Raw genomic sequence first — 20,312 nt, 5'->3', positions numbered from 1 at the left:
ATTGGTTACCGTCGCCCATGGACTTCAGCAATGCCAGGGGCAGAGCCATGCCGCTCACTACCGTTAAGTACTCTCCACAAACTCGTTTGAACAAGGACATGTCATAGCGCTCGGGAAACATCGTGGAGGGGAAGCTCATTCTAAAGCCGGATGGTACGTGGCAAAAAAGATTCCTGAAAACGCACTGTCGATGGACGCAGTGGCTTCAGGTAGTATGGATGAACTCTACTCCAGAACGGCTGCTCAGCCCTTCAAACTGCATTACTGCTTCACGGGAGAAATAGGCATGACGGTTGTACCTACCCGTGCAGCCACAAACGCCACTGAATTTGGAGGTATTTTTTTGCCTAGATTAGTCGACGAGCTGACTGCCCACCTAGTGTAAAGTGGTTACCGGAGCCCATAGACATCTACTACGTAAATGCGCCACCGACCTCGAGATATAAGTTCTAAGGTCTCAGTGTAGTTACAACGGCTACCCCGCCCTTTAAACCGAAACACATTACTGCTTCTCGGCTGAATTAGGCAGAGTGGTGGTACCTACCCGTGCGGACTCACAAGACGTCGTACCACCAGTAAAACAAAAAAGACTAAATTTTGACAAGCTTTATTTCCAATCAGCACCGAAATCAAAGTTCCCAGCTTCGAAAGCTCCGCCGTCCCTCCACAACGCCGGTTTTCTGTTTCCGAGTCTGCGACCTCTCCCGCCGCCCCCTTCGAAGCCGAGCGAGCCCCTCATCTTATCCAGCTGCTTCTTCCTCAGCTTCTCCAGCTTCCGTTTCTCACCCTCGTGCTTCGCCAGCACCTCATAGAATAGATTTTGCTCCACTTTGATCTCATTGTAATCGCTTTCTAAAAAAAACAATTTATTTGGTTGCGGTTCGTTCATTAATGTTATATTATTTTTTATTGTTGGTAGGACCTTTTATGAGTCCGCGCGGGTAGGTACAACACCCTGCCTATTTTTGCCGTGAAGCAGTAATGCGTTTCGGTTTGAAGGGCGGGGCAGCCGTTGTAACTATACTGAGATCTTAGAACGTATATCTCAAGGTGGGTGGCGCATTTACGTTGTAGATGTCAATGGTTTTTTTTTTTTTTTTCCAATAACAATTTAACACCAGGTGGGCTGTGAGCTCGTCCACCCATTATAGCAATAAAAAAAAAACATTTTTCAAAAAATATTTATATAAAAAAAAACAGAGATTGCTTTTATGGACACCTGATTGGAACGGAGTTCTTTTGGCAATATATTTTATGTGTTTATTTAAATATAATTTAATGAAAACATCGTAAAAATGTAAAAATCAATTATTAAACTTATAATTGTTAAATTAATTAAAAAAGAAACAGAAACACACACATTATTTATATTGCATCAAAGCTACTTTTACGACGATATTAGGTATGTTTATAGATCATGAATTTGTTTTGGAACAGTTGTTTTTTTTTTCTTCACGAATAATATTCTATAAGCTAAAAAGCTATTTATTATCTGCAATAACAAATTTTATTCGCATTTGTTCACATTTTAGGATGGATACGTCATCATCATCATCATCTCAGCCTGTCCATTGCCCACTGCTGAACATAGGCCTCTCCAAGTGATCTCCAGTGCGGCCGGTCCGTTGCCACCTGCATCCAACGTGACCCAGCGGTTCTTACCAGGTCGTCGGTCCATCTCGTAGGCCGTCCCACACTGCGCTTGCCAGTACGTGGTCTCCACTCGAGAATCTTTCCGCCCCATCGGCCGTCCGATCTTCGCACTATGTGGCCTGCCCACTGCCACTTGCACACGGATGGATACGTAATATAACTTAAATTCACTCACGCAGAACGTGATACGCGTTCAGGCTGTCATAAATTGTGAAGTTCACCGCCATATGCAACGTGACATTCGAATAAATCCTGTATATCTCCAGCATGTGTCTATATTTGTCTTGGATGCCGGCGGCTATAGTGCCTAATTCGTATGTCACTGAATTCTTGTACTGGGACTGGATTTTATCAGCGTGCCTCACTTTTAAATCCGCATCTGCGAATATAAAATGTTTTTTTCTACTACCTACGCCGAAAGTTCGGTTTTCCTCCCGCTGTACAGGGAATAGAGCAAGAGCCCGCGACAGCCAGACCTTCGTTATTTTATAAAAGCTGAAAGTTTCTCTGTGTATGTCTCCAACACAGGTAAGAATGACCCGCGATTATAGAGTTTCGACTGTGGTTACTTGGGCAGGTAACAGGCAGTAAAGGTATATAAAATAGTACCTTAAATTCGTTAAAGTATAAAGGTTTTTTTTTTAATATTTACTCCAGAATATCTTTAGAAATCACGATATCCGTTGCCGGACACTTTTTCCAGTTGTTACCCCCTGCCAGACACCCCTAAACTTTAATAAATTTTAATTATACTTTCGTTATACTAAAATATACATATATAAAAGCTAAATTTTATATATGTTACTTAGGGACTTATAAAAATATGTTACCCCAATAGCCGGACAGTTTTAATGGTTCTTACATCTTGCCAGACACATTGAGAGCCCGCTGTAGGTGCGAGCGCGAGGTAGCAACTGTTCAAGCGAGTGTGAGCGAGATAGAGTGCTTAGTCTATTGTGATCTTTTACTGCACATCAGCTGTCGTTTATAGGATTTATCCGTTCTAAGCAGTGATATCGAGGCGCTACTCGGCATGGGGAGTTCTGTCATTCTGGCGGGCGAGCTAAATTGTAAACACATCAAGTGGAACTCACACACCACAACCCCTAATGGCAGGCGGCTCGACGCGTTAGTCGATGATCTCGCCTTCGATATCATCGCTCCGCTAACCCCGACTCACTACCCGCTAAATATCGCGCATCGCCCGGATAAGTGCCATATTTTGTTTAATATTGATTTTTTATATAATTCTAACAAAATTAAAAAAAAAATTGTATCTCTTTAGTAAGAATAATAAACAAACTTTCTGTAAAAAAAAATTTTTTCATTTAAAGTCTTTTATTTTTTAAAATACAGGTGAATCAAGTTAAGAATCCCACTAAAAGGCTGACTACTGGGTGTTTTACCCTACTCGACATAGCGTTATTAAAAAACGTAACTCTGCGCTTACACTCGATCGAAGTAGTTTTAGAGTTAGATTCAGACCACCGCCCCGTCATTATGAAGCTCGGTCGCGCTCCCGATTCCGTTCCCGTCACGAGGACTGTGGTGGATTGGCACACGCTGGGCATTAGCCTGGCTGAATCTGATCCACCATCGCTCCCGTTTAGCCCGGACTCTACCCCGTCTCCTCAGGATACCGCTGAAGCCATAGACATCGTAACGTCACACATCACCTCGACATTAGATAGGTCATCGAAGCAAGTTATGGCGGAGGACTTCCTTCACCGCTTCAAATTGCCTGACGATATTAGGGAACTCCTTAGAGCTAAGAACGCTTCGATCCGCGCCTACGATAGGTATCCTACAGTGGAAAATCGTACTCGAATGCGTGCCCTACAACGCGACGTAAAGTCTCGCATCGCCGAAGTCCGAGATGCCAGATGGTCTGATTTCTTAGAAGGACTCGCGCCCTCTCAAAGGTCTTACTACCGCTTAGCTCGTACTCTCAAATGCCCCCCCTCGTAGGCCCCTCAGGCCGACTCGACTGAATAAGGCGATATTGATATCGCCTTATTCATCAGTTCAATATCGACGACAATGAGGAAAATTATAAGAACGATTAAATATTTTTCTTTGACATGTAATATTTTGTTTGTACTTTATAATATTAAAATAACATTTTTTATTTTCTATAATATTGCTATGAACGTAATAAAATAATTTTTTTATTGGATATCTTAAAAGATCACAATAGACTAAGCACTCTATCTCGCTCACACTCGCTTGAACAGTTGCTACCTCGCGCTCGCACCTACAGCGGGCTCTCAATGTGTCTGGCAAGATGTAAGAACCATTAAAACTGTCCGGCTATTGGGGTAACATATTTTTATAAGTCCCTAAGTAACATATATAAAATTTAGCTTTTATATATGTATATTTTAGTATAACGAAAGTATAATTAAAATTTATTAAAGTTTAGGGGTGTCTGGCAGGGGGTAACAACTGGAAAAAGTGTCCGGCAACGGATATCGTGATTTCTAAAGATATTCTGGAGTAAATATTAAAAAAAAACCTTTATACTTTAACGAATTTAAGGTACTATTTTATATACCTTTACTGCCTGTTACCTGCCCAAGTAACCACAGTCGAAACTCTATAATCGCGGGTCGTTCTTACCTGTGTTGGAGACATACACAGAGAAACTTTCAGCTATTATAAAATAACGAAGGTCTGGCTGTCGCGGGCTCTTGGGCTAGAAGAAAGTCTAACTTTTTCTCCCTGGATACTGACAAGTGTGCATGCGCGTTATAAGTGTATGCGTCTGCTCTCACGCACCTAAAATTCTCCGCCATTGTTGTGCTCGGGTAATTTGCAATATTGTGTTTAGTTTAAAAGTGAAATAAACAAAAGGCAATAAAATTTAATAGTGAAGTATTAAACACGGATGAGTTCATCAGACAGTTCTTATTCAATTAGTAGTAGTTTATTTAAAAATTCGCCTTCGGCTCGGCTTCGGTAATTTTACACGCGGGAGGAAATGTCCAACTTTTCTCCCTTGGTGCACAATGCACTATTCTTTTGTTCGATTAGTCGTAACGACGTGTTTTCTTTTCCTTACCTATGCGCTGGTAGCCTAAGGGGCTATTCAAGGTACGCCCGGACGGTACGTGAGCTCATGGGCTCGACATGAGAGAATTTGCTAACACTAGCCCTAGCAAGAGCAGTGCTTCGCAGAATCTACCACCGGATCGAAATCGCGACCCACTGAGAAGTTCCGGCGAGAAACTCAGTGGGCTGTGTCTGTGGGTTAATCTTTGTAGCAATCGACGAGGACGGTGACCGGGGCTTGAAGAGCTTAAAAGCCCCGAAAGGGGATCCGGGTATCTTTGTCTATTAAAATCGTTTCTCGACTTTTAAGCTCTGGCAGTTTTCTGGGATTTTCAGGAGCCGTCAGACCACGAAGCATTTGTAACGTCGGAAATAATTTAACGACAGTAATAAATGCGATGGAGGAGCAATGCTCTTAAGTTCGGGTCGCTGGAAAGAGCTGGACGGGAGAAGCTGAGGATTGTGCTCAGTGGTGTGCCAGGCCTATACCCAGTGAAGTGCCATAGACTGATGCTATGATATTCAAGATTAAGGTACAAAAAAGAAAGTTAAATCGTACATTTATACATGGATCTTTTGGTTTTTAATACGCTTTTATTAGCTTCAGACGTATGTATGCTCGTAAAGGAATCTTTGAACATGACTTTGACCCCTTTAAAACGACGGATTAACTCGAAATTTGGTATGCATATTAAGGATCGATGAAAATTCAATAAAAATAAAAAAATAAAAAAATTTAAATTCAACTATAAAATGAAAAATAAATTATAGTTTAAAAAAACTAACAAAATACGCTTTTATAGAAAATCCAACAAAAAAAAATTTTTTTTTTAATAAATTTGAATAAAATGAGTAAGAAAAAATGATTTTATTGTAAAAAAGCGTGGGGTGCTTTTCGGGATATTATCAAAATAAACCCTTCTACTCATATCTGTTCATAAAATCTTTATAACTACTGATATCATGCACCCCACGCATTTTTATAATAAAATCATTTTTGATTACACAATTTTATTCAAATTTATTTTCTATTTTTTAGTTGGATTTTTTTTAGAGCAGGAAATGGGCGTATTGGGCATGACGTGGGAGGAGCTAGAACAGACTGCCCAACACCGATGCAAATGTGAGAATTTGATTCGAACCCTACACCCCAGCAGGTAATAGGAAAGAAAGAAAAAAGAAGAGACCAGTACGCACGTACCTCTGATTAGTTCTGCTGTCATGTTTATAAGATGAATGGCTATCAGCTGGTCCGCCCAGGTCTTCCAGGGCAGCGGGCGCGGCGGCCATCCCGTGTGGTTGGATACGCAGGGATCGATGACTTATTTAGGAAAAATTTAATTATTCTCAATGATATATCTTGGCGCAACATCACTATTAAAACTAAAAACAGTTAAAGTTAACTGTTTCCTTAATGTTACGCATGTCAACAACTGTTTAAGACTAATTTATTACTAAGCTACCCACACACTTTCTACTATAAATACGAGTGACTATTGTCGCTCAAAACATTCAGACTCGAGCAGCCGAAAGGAGCGGAGCTCTCTGTTGTTAACGTTGTACTCTAGAAATGTAATAAAGGAATACATTGGAATAGTGAATCGTAATTACTGTCACCATGAAAGGCAATAATAATGATGAAGCGAATGGCGTCAGGTTTAACAGTATAACGGCTGCTTCACATTTCAAACGGAAACGCATTACTGATTCACGTCAAGTCACGGCAGGGCGGTGGTACCTACCCGTGCAGACTCACAATACGTCCTACCATCACCAGCTATTACGAAAATTATAATTTTGCGGATATGATTTTTATTACACGCTATGTTATTCCTTTACCGTGGAATCGTGGACATTTGTTAAATACGTATTTCATTAAAAAAATAAGTACCCGCCTGCGGGATTCGAACCTTGGCACGGTTGCGTCATTCAATACCGGCTGTCTTATCTATTAGGCTACGATGACTTCGGCTGGTTCTAGCAGTCGACTACAACTTACTATCCTACACAAATCCAAGTCCTTTATCAATATAAAACTAATACTTACACAGAATAGACAGTAATATAGCTATCATGATTTACTCATTGTTCAGATCACGAGATAAGTCGCGCCATAAATCGTTAATATTTCAAACACACACGATTATAATTTAACAAAAAAAAATTACGGTATTAATAATGACAATAAAAAATGTTAGATTAAAAACAGTATGTAACGCTAGCCTTAATTGCGTCTGACTCGCGAATCACGTAAAGAAAAATATTAAAAGTTTTTGTTTTTCAGTTAAATTCTGTGAAAAGCTCAGAAGTGCATTACGAAGTTGATGATTGTGATATGACGTATACAAATAATACGTAAACGAATAGATTAATTAAAAGTTCGCATCAATTTTTGTAATTACCTCGTAAAATGCACTGTGTTATTTAGAGTTTATATCGATTTTGCGTCTACTATTTAATATCTCTACTATCGAAATTTGTTTGTCTGTCTGAAGTGATGTACAAATTGTATTCCAGTTGCGCTAAGGATTATACTTTCCGGTCAAAGATTTACAGGAGAATCAAGACAGTTTTAAAACAACGTGCTATCTATCTTGGTAATAACCTAGATTCAGCATATTGCTGATTCAAGCTGTGTTCCGTATCGGCTCGCAGAATGAGGTTATATGACAATTGAGACGTCGACCTCATATCTCAAGGTGTGTCACGGTGTTCACGTTGCGTCACGTCACGTTCACGTGCTCGTCTGTCTAGTCTAAATAAATAATCGGCCAAAAACACAAAGTGTCTGGTCTCAAACTAACCATAGCTTACACATAACTATGTAGTAATTAATGCCTTTATCATGAAAACCGACGACTAATATACATATATTTAATATTGTTACGCCGGTAACAGTAACGCCATCTATCGCCGAATAGCTGAACGAATATCGAAGGATCTAGCAGCATCTAGAACGCTCGAGAAGTACAACGCCATCTATTATCAGAAAGCGGAAAAACAAAATACTCGAGTTGTGTGAAATATACTCGACAATTCTAGAGATTTCGTCTCGACAAGCTTGTTAAATAAAATAATGTAAAATCCGCGTGATGGTACTAGTTAAAAAACATTAACACTTTATTAACTGAGATTGCAAAGAATAGTACAGACTCTAATGTTTTTATTTCCCTTTGCGTAGCCCGGCTGTCAAAACTGACAGATTGTAATCCGTGCATGTCAGCAAAAAAAAAAAAGAAAATGAACTCTCTATTAATCTTATTGTTTATACGTAAGTGTTTTATGTTATATTTTATGAATTGTTTTCATGTTGCGATCATGGCTTGCTGGTAGGAACGCCGAAATATGGGGAACACTTCAGTATTCTCCAGTCATAGGCATTATTAAAACTATATTGTGACTAAAAAGGCCACTATCAGTCAAAGGCCATTATTCAACCTATTTGAAGGAAGTCGCAAAAGAAAAGGAAAAAATGACAGATGACAAGGACAAAAGAGACGGGAAATTAATAAAACATGAAGGTTTTAAAAAAAAAGATTGTGACGTTAATATAAAGACTATACAAATAGATGCCCACTGAGTTTCTCGCCGGATCTTCTCAGTGTTTTCGCGTTTCCGATTCGGTGGTAGATTCTGCTCTAAGGCTACCTAAAGATTAGGTTTAAAATGGAAACAAGTTCCATACAGACTTCGACATAGCTGGACCATTTTCAACTTCGATCAACAATAGTAACTAGATTTCGGGTCGGTGCATAAAATCCGTCTCGTCAAATAACAGCGCACTTGAAATGTGAGCTCTTATTTTGTTTAGTTCACTTCAAACACAGCCAATGTCAACCCGTCTCACAATACCGCAGTGTGTATTCAAAAGTTGCAAGAATAAGGCCCGAAAAAGCAATTTAACGGCCGGAGTATCATACTTTCGGTAAGTACATGAAGTATAAACTATATTGTAAGCTTTAAACTTATAAATAATATTAAATTTTGAACAAAATTACCGATTTTTAACCACCGCTACAAATGTTGGCCAAGGCTCGGCCAACACATGGACAAACTTTTGCTTAACAGAACAGTAAATGCATGGAGTAGATTTGTGTTGTAATAATTTTTTAAAATTTGTTAGCAGCACTTCAAAATTAGTTGGTTAAATTTGGTTAATGCTGCTTTTGTGTCTGTTTGTTGGACTCTCATTAGATACTTAGCTTTCCATTTTTATTTTAGCTTTCCTAGCAATCACGTGTGCAGAATGGATCTCGATTGTCGCCAGAGAAACAAGAGATGACTTTTATAAGCCAGCTAAGAACTCCGCTTATTGACACTGGACATCTTTGCCTTCCGTGCTCACGGCTACTAAAATGTGGCCGAAACATTGTAATAAAAATACCACGCTTGAAACCGTTTAAACGTTGTTTTATTATGTGCACTGGTCGCGAAAACTTAAAAATATATATTACACAAAAACGTAACGCTAATAAAATAATAAGTAATGTATAGATACTAACAAACATACATTTCCAAAACATAAAAGGAAATAACTAAACTTTTACTTTAATTCATTAATAAATTATTTTAGTGTTAAGCGCGACTCCCTTACCTCCTGTAGTAAATAGAAATCGGCATTTCAAAAAGCAAAAATAAATAAAGCAAAACGATGTTAGTTCTCTGAGCAATTAAGGGAAAAGTTACTTTATTTGTTGCGCCTTAAGATTGATTTAACATTAAAAGTTGTTTAAAATATGTCTTTTTATTGGTAAGTGACAGGAGAAATTTATTGCTTTGCTCGTTTTATGTGACGAATGATTGTAAGTATTAGATAATGTTTTGGAGATTTGTGACTTTATTACTAGGTGCCATAGTTGTTATTAGTTTGAAAGTAAAAGTGTTTCAAAACTTTTTTCTCCGTTTGTTAGTAAACGAATGTAGCTATATAAGTATATATTCACGCGGACAGTTTTTGCTTTAATTTTGTACGTATCCCTTTATCTAGTTACTATTGTTGATCGAAGATTTTCAATGATGTTTTGACGTTTAAGCTATTTGACGTTCAATCGCGGAAGTGTTCGATCGCGTTGTTCGCGTGTTTTGTGCGACAGAGACAGCGCTATACGAAGCCGGAATTAACCTCTTTCTAAAGACCGATGGGCGGCATCTCTCGCCGGGTACTGTACGCTCTCTAGCCCTCTCGAACGCACGTAAGTAAAAACTTTGGACTTGTCACAATTATTGTTTCATTGAATTCTCACGCGGCCATAAGCGGTTACCGAATGCCCACGAAAAAGTGAAACTCAATACCTTAATCTTTTTAGGTAGTGGCTTAACACAGACCTCGGAAAAAACGGAGAAGATAAAGTTGGAAGGTGCCGATCTGTTTTCAGCCCTGTTGATTATAAACACAACGTCGGATATAATACAGGACACCAATCAAAGGTTGTCTGAACTGCAGTACATTAGACAGGTAAGCTGAGGTCTTTGGGTCTGTCAGAGATGAACCTAGTTAAATTTCCAATGCTCGTCCCGGATGGATGAGAGAAAACTGAACCAAAGCAGGCGTCCACTGTAAGAAGACTAAGCATCATGGGCCCAGCCATGCAGACGTTATATTTATTGTAAATATGTATTTTCTTAATTCATATGCGTAATTGCTTGGTCTACCTTGATAGACCACTCTGTATATTCTTAATAGTACAACGCAACGCGTCTACTGTATCTTTTTGGCTGTTTTTGATGTTAATTGTGTTTTAATGCGCAATGAATTATATTCTCCCTCTCTTTCTTTTTCTCTCTTGTCTGTAACCCGGACGCTATTATGCAAGATGGTTAAAGAACAGTTCGGATATTGTCATCTAAGACATGGCCACACTTGACTAGTTTATTGTCAATGTTTGCGACGTCAGAACCTCTCCCGTCCCATGGGGACAGAGCGAGCGCGTCCAAGCCGCAGATAATTCTAGAAGGCTACCGAACTGTCCAGCTCCTGAACGTGTTATTAAAGCATTCCAATGACCTAATAGATAACTGATGATGATTGTTTTTTAATTTTTTTTATTGCTTAGTAAATGCCGCCACCTACCTTGAGATATGAGTTGTAAGGTCTCAGTATAGTTACAACGGCTGCCCCACCCTTCAAACCGAAACGCATCACTGCTTCACGGCAGAAATAGGTGGGGTAGTGGTGGTACCTACCCATGCGGACTCACAAGAAGCTCTACCACCAGTATTTACGCAAATTATAATTTTGAGCGTTTGATTTTCTAACACGTTATGTTATTCCTTAGCCGTGGAAATCAATCGTGAACTTAGTACGTATTTCATAAGAAAAATTCGTAGGTACTTGCCAGAGGGATTCGAACGCCGGTGCATCGCTACATACGAATGCACCGGACGTCTTATCCTTTAGGCCAAGACGACTAACTAACTTGTCCTCTACGGCTGCAGGATAACGTAAACACTCCACCTTTCGAAGTCGGCTACATTACCTACGTGATACAGGAGAAATATCGCAAGATGGTCGATAAATATAACACCAGTTCCTACATGAGGACCAAGCTGTATCTGATGGAGCTTGTGCTGTATTTGGAGGAGATCGAAAGACACTACTGGCAGATCGAGCATCTGGCTAATATGCTGCACGAGATTGAGAATAAATACGCCGTGCCCTATGGCTTCGGCAGTCCATACAATGACGCGGTGACGAAGCAACACTTCAGCATTAATTATCCGACTATGAGGTGAGTGAGGTTTCGTCTAGAATGTTCTGTCCCGTTTTACGAAAATTGCGTGTGGACGGAGGAGTATGAAATTTTCCACACTTATAGAGAATATAGAGAAGGAGTGCAGAATGTTAATGTATTTTTTAATTATCTATATATTAATACGTGAAGCAAAAACTTTGTATCCCTTTTTACGAAAATTGCATGGACGGAGTAGTATGAAATTTTCCACACTTATAGAGAATATAGAGAAGGAGTGCAGAATGTTAATGTATTTTTTAATTATATATATATATATTAATACGTGAAGCAAAAACTTTGTATCCCTTTTTACGAAAATTGCGCGTGGACGGAGGAGTATGAAATTTCCCACACTTATAGAGAATATAGAGAAGGAGTGCAGAATGTTAATGTATTTTTTAATTATCTATATATTAATACGTGAAGCAAAAACTTTGTATCCCTTTTTACGAAAATTGCATGGACGGAGGAGTATGAAATTTCCCACACTTATAGAGAATATAGAGAAGAAGTGCACAATGCTAATATTTTTTTTAAAATAATGCATAAAAGATACATTAAATCAATAAAGAAAACATTACACACACTACATACCATGTATTTGACGCACACACGCATGCATACTATTTATTGTCAAACTTTTGTTCTTGACGTCTGTGGTCAAATTGAGATTAAATATTGTTTGCCTTTATTAATATTTTTATAGTGTAGTCTTGGCGAAATTTGTGATTATAGAAGTATAAAATACAATCATAATAGTGTACAAACTTACAATTCCAATTAATTATAGTCGAATTTCGACTACTGCGGGACCTCTAGTGATAAAAAATACATGATATAAATAATAAAAAAAAACATTACACACACTACCATGCATACTCGCTGTGTTTATTGTCAATTGTCAAACTTTTGTTATTGTTTAAAGTCTGTGGTCAAATTGAGCATAGATTAATATTGTTCGTCTTTAATACTATTTGTCTTTAGAACCATAATAATGTTCAAAGTTTTAATTTCAATTAATTATAATCGAACTTTGACTATTGAGGGACCACTAGTTATTATTATTCTACTATATATATTTAAAAGCTTATTAACCTTACCAGTGGTTAGGAGTCCAGAGTGAGAAACCTCCTCACAATACGCGCAGTATCGAGGATAATTGCCTTCTGTATCAGGCCCTTAACCCAGCTGGATAACGAAAGTTTCTTTTTTACTGGTGGTAGGACCTCTTGTGAGTCCGCACGGGTAGGTACCACCACCCCGCCTATTTCTGCCGTGAAGCAGTAATGCGTTTAGGTTTGAAAGGCGATGCAGCCGTTGTAACTACACTAAGACCTTAGAACTTATATCTCAAGGTGGGTGGCGCATTTACGTTGTAGATGTCTATGGGCTCCAGTAACCACTTAACACTAGGTGGGCTGTGAGCTCGTCCAATGAACTAAGCAATAAAATAAAAAAAATCTTAAGGTGTTGATCGATACTCTTCGCTAACCAGCGTACGTTGTCTGCATTTAGATCCACTAAGAAGAGGAAGATGTTCAACATGAAGAGGTTCTGGAAGAACAGGAATAAGACGCTGTATGGACCCACGAAAAAACCGAAGCACCCCAAGAAAATGTGGGACTTGGATTACGGATGGGAAATCGATTATTATTGGTAGACTTGATTAGTGAATTTGAGAATACCGTCTTAATTATTATAATATTAATATTCTTGACTGACAGCGTTCTTTTATTGCCGAATTTTTAGATCTTCGGTTATAGAAATTCCTTTTTTTTTTATTGCTTAGTTGGGTGGCTTTGTTCAGTTGCCTTGAGTAAGTTGTATTCTTGGGGTAACTATGACAAGTAACTTTTTTTAATTTATTGCTTGGATAGGTGAACGAGCTCACGGCCCACCTGGTTGTTAAGTGGTTACTGGAGCCCATAGAAATCTACAGCGTAAATGTGCCACCCGCCTTGAGATATAAGTTCTAAGGTCTCAATATGGTTACAACGGCTGCCCCGCCCTTCAAACCGAAACCCATTATTGCTTCACGACAGAAATAGGCAGGGTGGTGGTGGTACCTACCCGCGCGGACTCACAAGACGTCCTGCCACCAGTAATTACGCAAATTATAAATTTGCGGGTTTGATTTTTATTACACGATGTTTTTTATTCCTTCCCCGTGGAAGTCAATCGTAAGCATTTGTTAAGTACGTATTTCATTAGAAATATTGGTACCCGCCTGCGGGATTCGAACACCGGTGCATCGCTACATACGAATGCACCGGACATCTTATCCTTTAGGCCACGACGACTATAATACTTTCGCCAAATGCGAAGCTCGGCAAGTATGAAAAGCTTTCTGAATTCGAAAGCTTATTACATTGACTGTCATATAGGGCATATATGCCCTACGCGGCACACTGCAGTAATTATGTCGATTTCTCTCTTCTATCTCCTTAAGGCACCGGAATATCTAGTAGATTCTGGGAGAGACGAATCCGAACGATACTGAGAATTAACCTATTTACAAGAGATTTAAAAGAGCAAAGTTAGTCAATCCAGGCGCCTTAATAACAGAAATCGTCATAATTACTTCAGTGCGCCGCGTAGGGCACCGGTGACCTACACAACAGTTAATGTGTTAATACGCATTCGAATCAAGAGGATTTTACTCTAACAGGCCTTAATTAAAACATATTTTACCGTCACACATTATAATATCATTATAACGTTACTAAACAAAGCAAGCTAGTCACACGTATGTGAAACCATACACGTCATTACGGATCCTCCCGATTCACTAACGGTGCTATAAGGTACCTCAAGCACCGGTCATCGTCCTCGCCAAACCCGTCGCTTGCGACGAAGGTCTCGGCGAGTAAATTAGACACAACCCACTGAGTTTTTCGCCGGATCTTCTCAGTGGGTCGTTTCCGATCCGGTGGTAGATTCTGCGAAGCACGGCTCTTGCTAGGGTTCGTGTTAGCAGTGTCCTCAGGTTAGAGCCTCGTGAGCTCACCTACTTGCCTATAAAGCTATCGCCTTAGTTAGAAAAAAAAACAGTCCATGAAAATAAGACAAAAACACGCTAATCTTGATCCTAAGAACCCTTGGACCCTGGATACTATTAACGCGAAGATAAAAACAAATCTAAAGAACCGACAGACTTCAATATGCTGGTTCATTTTGTGTGAAATGAAACTTAAAAGCTTAGAAATGTTTTTTATTAAAAAATAGACGGTAGTCAACAAAATATTCAAACTTCGATGAATAAAACATATGCGATCATGAAAACTGTGAAGTACCTATTCGAAGCTTTTGGTAGGCAGCGGCTTGGCTCTGCCCCTGGCATTGCTGACGTCCATGGGCGACGGTAACCAGTCACCATCAGATGGGCCGTGCTCGTCTGCCTACAAGGGCAATAAAAGCCGGAGCCGGAGAAAATACCGACTTCAGCGGCTATTCCGTTTTTCGCACGGCAATTGTTTCGGCATTCTGGGGTAACCTGAGAATATCCTTGTGGAATATTTACTGGTTTTGGGGGCGTATTGCCCGCACGGGTAGGTACCACCACCCTGCCTATTTCTGTCGTGAAGCAGTAATGTGTTTCGGTTCGAAGGGCGGGGCAGCCGTTGTAACTATACTGAGACCTTAGAACTGATGTCTCGAGACGGGCAGTGACATTACCTGCTTGATGTCCATCATTACCATAAAAAATAGGTATAGAGTACAGTAGAAGTTACCTTACTTATTCGCGGCGTTGGCGGGGCTGAGGACCCGTAGAGCTAGGAAATGTCCTATGGCCAGGACAATTGCGCTTTTAAACGAATTTCTGTCCGAAATCCAGGATGCTGATGTGTTTGCCGATAGATGGGGAATACTTTTGTCAAAAATAATGTTATTTTTAGCATAATACATAATCTTATATCTTTAAACGAGCAATTCTTGTATATAAATGTATACTAATATATAAATCTACCGTGGTTTTTACGGATGTTCCGTTATAACTACTGAACCATGCATCCGATTGACTTGAAACTTGGTATCCATGTAGAAAATACATGTGCTTAATGGATAGGCTGATATTTATATGAGTATTGGACTCCCTACACCAGGTGCGGGGTCGTTAATGATGAGAATCTTTGTGGGGGTGAGAAATAATAATGTTCATTTTAAATGCCCAGCGAAGCGGACGGGTACAGCTAGTACTTAATAATTTTAGTAATGTAATTCATTTTAATGCTTTGGTACAAACTGTAAACCTGACTTTGTATTGAATTGAATAAATAAAATAAATAGAGACTTATATTGATAACACGCCCAATCATTTTCTAGATGCAACGCTAGCCACCAATGTAACCAAACTCCAGGAGAAAATCCTTAACGACCTCTCTTGGAATGTGAAGTTGAAACTCCTGAACGAGTATCCGTCTTCGAAGCCGTCTGGAGGCTCACCGGTGCTCAGGAACGCGATCAGTGATGCTCTAATGAAGAAACAAGGTTTCTTATTTCTTTATAGATATTTATCATAATAACATTTATATAGATATGTTATTTTTTCAATCGAAAAATATATTTTTTGTATTTATTGCTTAAATGAGTGGACGAGCTCACAGCCCACCCGGTGTTAAGTGGTTACTGGAGCCCATAGACATCTACGACGTAAATGCGCCACCCACCTTGAGATATAAGTTCTAAGGTATAGTATAGTTACAACGGCTGCCCCGCCCTTCAAACCGAAACGCATTACTGCTTCACAGCAGAAATAGGCCGCGCGGACTCACAAGAGGTCCTACATCAATAAAACCGCGACTTTTCCTAGATTATTCTTGTCTACCCCAAAGGCGTCCGTGAGTGATGCGTCTGATGGTAGTAGTGGTGGTGGTAGTAGTGGTGGTGGAAGTAGTAGTAGTAGCAGTAGTAGTGGTGGTAGTAGTAATAGTAAGGTATCTCGCTCGTACATACGGCCCTCACATGACACAGAAATTAACATAATCACTTCAGTGCGCCGCGTAGGGCACTGGTGACGTACATAGCAGCCAACCTTTTCATGAACATTGTTAAATATTCAAAGGTCCAAACGTGATAGACAGGCGAGTCGGCATCGCCGCGCTGATCCAAAGGAGACAGGACGAAGGAACTCAACATCCTGATCCGGAGTCGGACGAGAACACAATGCGTTTGAAACTATTCAGGCTGATGTATGAAACGGTCCGAGATAGCGACATGAAAGCGAACAAAGCCGTGCAGATCCGACAGCAGTATCAGAACTCGACGCCCTTCGAAGTTGGGTGAGTGTTCAGCGTATGGGCGGGCGTCAGCATCGCGTATCCCGCTGACGACGGCCGGTAGGTTAATACCTTGGCTGCGGCAAAATTGTAAACCTTCATCTGGTAGGTCTTATTCGACTAGCACTAAAGTAAATTATAACGCTATAACTTTTCGAAAACATACTGTTTATATATATATCGGGCGCAGCACTGTTATTTACTTGAATAAGATTAGTTAAGTTGACCGTTTCCGTAATGTTAAAAAGAATAATTAAGCATAATAAGTCCAACGCGTGTAGTTAAACAATTATTTAAGAGAACTCCTGAACAAACAACCCCCACTGTTCTACTGTAAATACGAGTGGTTATTGTCGCGCCACACACACATTGCTGACGTCCATGGGCGAACGGTAAACACTCACCATCAGGTTGGCCGTATGCTCCTCAGCCTATGCAAGCAATAAAAAAAAATGCTTATCTACGCCCAAAAATTATACTCATACTGATCTTCCTTCGCAGATACCTAATAGGCGATATTACAGATAAATACAATGTAATGATCGACATAGCGGCTACTTTAAAACGATTGTATAGGGAGTGGAAACCGCTCGAGCATATAAATGCATACGAACAGATAGCCAGTCAAGCGATCGAGATAAGCCATCTAATTGACATGGCCAAATACGTGAGCAAGCGTAAGCAACGGCTTTAAGCGTCAGCAATTCGTGCCCATGGTCGGCGGTCAGCAATCGATTTAAATTGAATTGTATCTGAATAAATAAAACCCAAAATCACAATTGAGATTTTATTGAAGCTTTTAAGCGTTTTTTTTCTCGCTACGTGTGAGGAGTTGCCAGGGTATACGAAGTATTTTACAAGCAAAGAAGTATGTTTCTTATTTATTTTTTATTGCTTAGTTGGGTGGACGAGTTTACAGTCCACCTGGTGTTAAGTGGTTACTGAAGCCCATAGACATCTACAACGTAAATGCGCCACCTACCTTGAGATATAAGTTCTAAGGTCTCAAGTATAGTTATAACGGCTGCCCCACTTTTCAAACCGAAGACGTCCTACCACCAGTAATTACGCAAATTATAATTTTGCGGGTTTGATTTTTATTACACGATGCTATTCCTGCACCGTGGAAGTCAATCGTGAACATTTGTTAAGTACGCATTACGTATCTATCTCAAATACATTCTGTATTTACACAAGAACATTTTCTGTCCCTACATATTTATATACGCTTCTTCTTCTTCTTCGTCGTTTTCTTCATTGCTGAAGGTCGTGTCCTTGAAACTTGACCGTTGCCTGTCTCGTGAGCTGTTTCCATCTCGTCCGGTCCTCAGCTGCTCGAATGGCGGTTGCGACTGGCAACCCAGTTAGAGCGGTTACTTGATCACACCAACGGCTAGGTAATCGGCGGGGTCTCTTTCTACTTTGCCCGTCACAATCACTTTGCCCAAGTTATCTGACTGTCGGCGGGCAATATGGCCGAAGTAGCTGAGGATCCTCTGGTAACAGATTGAGAGCCTGACTCGAATGCGAAGCTGATCGAGGATAGATTTATTTGTCGTCTTGGCCGTCCACGGAATTCGGAGCATTCGTCCGAATTCCGTGGACGACGTTAAGCGTATATATTAAGCATATATGAGTCGTCTATTATCAAAGCCGGCAATGTGACTTTTGGACAATTATTGGTAAATCTGAAAAACGAATTATTGACTTTGTATTCCATTGGCAGTCACAAAACTCTTCTGAACGACATCTTAGATAAATAACAGGTTAACTATTAACCTTTATTTAATGCAGGTTTTGAACCATATTCTTTGAAGGAGACGATTATATTCAAATAAATCTGTATTGACATATCAATAACATTTTTTTGTCCAAATGCACAGATTGCCACCTTTGATAACAGACGACTCATATACGCTTAATAGATCAGGTAACTACGCTCACTGGACTCTCTGTTGCGACCGCCCTGAGAGAAGCCGAAACCCGAAGGAAACGGAAGCTGATGGTACAAAGAACCACGAAGGGCTTTCAGGGACACGACCTTCAGCAATGAAGTATACGACTAAGAGGAAGAAGAATAGAAACAAATGCATCTTAATATTAGCTACGTTCTAATTTACAATGCGAAAGTTAAGCTTTCGTTTCCCATCAGACCCAACATCTTCATGGTATACTGCTCACGGTATTTACTCTTCAGCTCCTCCTCCTGTCTCCGAAGCGCCAGGTACGCAGAGTCTAAAGAAACAATTGAAAAATAATTTACATTAAGATTTTCTGGGTGACTCCAAAAAAAGAGAGATTTTTTTGACGTGACAGCGTCTTATAATTCGATAGAGCCGGCTGCACGCACGAAAAAACATGACTCATTGAGGCGTTACTTCGCTCTGAGGTAACGCCGCATGGTAACGCTCGTCAATTGTTTGTAGCAACGATAATTGCGGCGATAAAGGTATGATTCTTTCGATATTAAATACTAGCGACCCGCCCTCGCTTCGCTTCGGAAACATTAAAACACACATGAAACCAAAAAAATAAAATAATTTTTTTTTTTAAAAAAGTAGCCTATGTTCATCAGGGACAATGTCGACTTCTAATGGAAAAAGAATTTTTCAAATCGGTCCAGTAGTTTCGGAGCCTATTCGAAACAAACAAACAAACAAATCTTTTCTCTTTATAATATTAGTATAGATATGTTCAGTGATATATATTGTCGAATATTCGTGCTTTCATCATTAAAATAAACAGCATCGATCCGCTAGTGCAGCGATTGTAGGCAATGCTATAATTGACAAAACTATAACAACTAGAGTTCCTGCAGTAGTCGAAATTCGACTATAATTGATTGGTATTGTAAGTTTGTACAGTATTATGATTGTATTTTATACTTCTATAATCACAAATTTCGCCAAGACTACACTATAGAAAAATATTAAAAAAGACAAACAATATTTAATCTATTCTCAATTTGACAACAGACGTCAAGAACAAAAGTTTGACAATAAATAGTATGCATGCGTGTGTGCGTCAAATACATGGTATGTAGTGTGTGTAATGTTTTCTTTATTGATTTAATGTATCTGTTATGCATTATTTAAAAAAAATATTAGCGTTATGCACTTCGTCTCTATGTTCTTTATAAGTGTGGAAAATTTCATACTCCTCCGTACGCGCAATTTTCGTAAAAAGGGATACAAAGTTTTTGCTTCACGTATTAATATATAGATAAGTTAACAGAACTATTTCACGATGAGTAAAAAACCATTCCATCAGTATTTTCTTATGACGTTGTCACGTTCAACTATCGTCAGTAAACCGACTTTACAGACAACCGATTTTATCTATTTTTGAAGTGAAACTTCTAATGCGACTTCCAACAAGGTTGCGTTAAACGTTCAACGCTCCTGGGGAGGGGGAATAGAATGAGACAGAGCGAGAGTGAATGCAGGCGCGTAGTATATAGTAACCGGCAAACATCGTGAGCAAATGACCTTGACTGCGCAGAACCGAATGTTAGATCACTTTGGTGGTGAGGGTGAGGCGCGACGGCAGGGGAAATCGTATCGAGCGCGTTATTGGTAGATCAGTCGAACCTTGCGTCCCG

At 39.6% G+C, this 20,312-nt stretch overlaps 2 protein-coding genes across 3 annotated transcripts; one reads left to right on the top strand and one right to left on the bottom strand.

Annotated features, from left to right (window-relative positions):
- Positions 1-595: 595 nt before the first annotated feature.
- LOC110385619 (uncharacterized) lies at positions 596-7,927 on the bottom strand. Its single transcript, XM_021349447.3, has 3 exons — positions 5,906-7,927; positions 1,829-2,032; positions 596-852 (listed from the first exon to the last, which is right to left on the bottom strand). Exons 1-3 carry the CDS (start codon positions 5,925-5,927, stop codon positions 608-610), a joined length of 471 nt encoding a protein of 156 aa, XP_021205122.1. The 5' UTR covers positions 5,928-7,927; the 3' UTR covers positions 596-607.
- Positions 7,928-7,931: 4 nt separating this feature from the next.
- LOC105842013 (uncharacterized) lies at positions 7,932-17,506 on the top strand. Of its 2 annotated transcripts, none has more exons than XM_012692453.4 (4): positions 7,932-7,975; positions 15,759-15,923; positions 16,498-16,714; positions 17,213-17,506. In XM_012692453.4, the coding sequence occupies exons 1-4, from the start codon at positions 7,945-7,947 to the stop codon at positions 17,403-17,405; spliced, it is 606 nt and encodes a 201-aa protein (XP_012547907.2). In that variant the 5' UTR covers positions 7,932-7,944; the 3' UTR covers positions 17,406-17,506. The 2 variants fall into 2 exon arrangements, with proteins under 2 accessions (XP_012547907.2, XP_021205111.1); XM_021349436.2 differs by lacking the exon at positions 7,932-7,975 and adding an exon at positions 12,954-13,091.
- Positions 17,507-20,312: the final 2,806 nt, after the last annotated feature.

The sequence above is a fragment of the Bombyx mori genome, chromosome 11 (assembly GCF_030269925.1).
Source record: "Bombyx mori chromosome 11, ASM3026992v2".
Lineage (NCBI taxonomy): Eukaryota > Metazoa > Arthropoda > Insecta > Lepidoptera > Bombycidae > Bombyx > Bombyx mori.
This window is presented reverse-complemented; position numbering and strand designations above follow the sequence as displayed.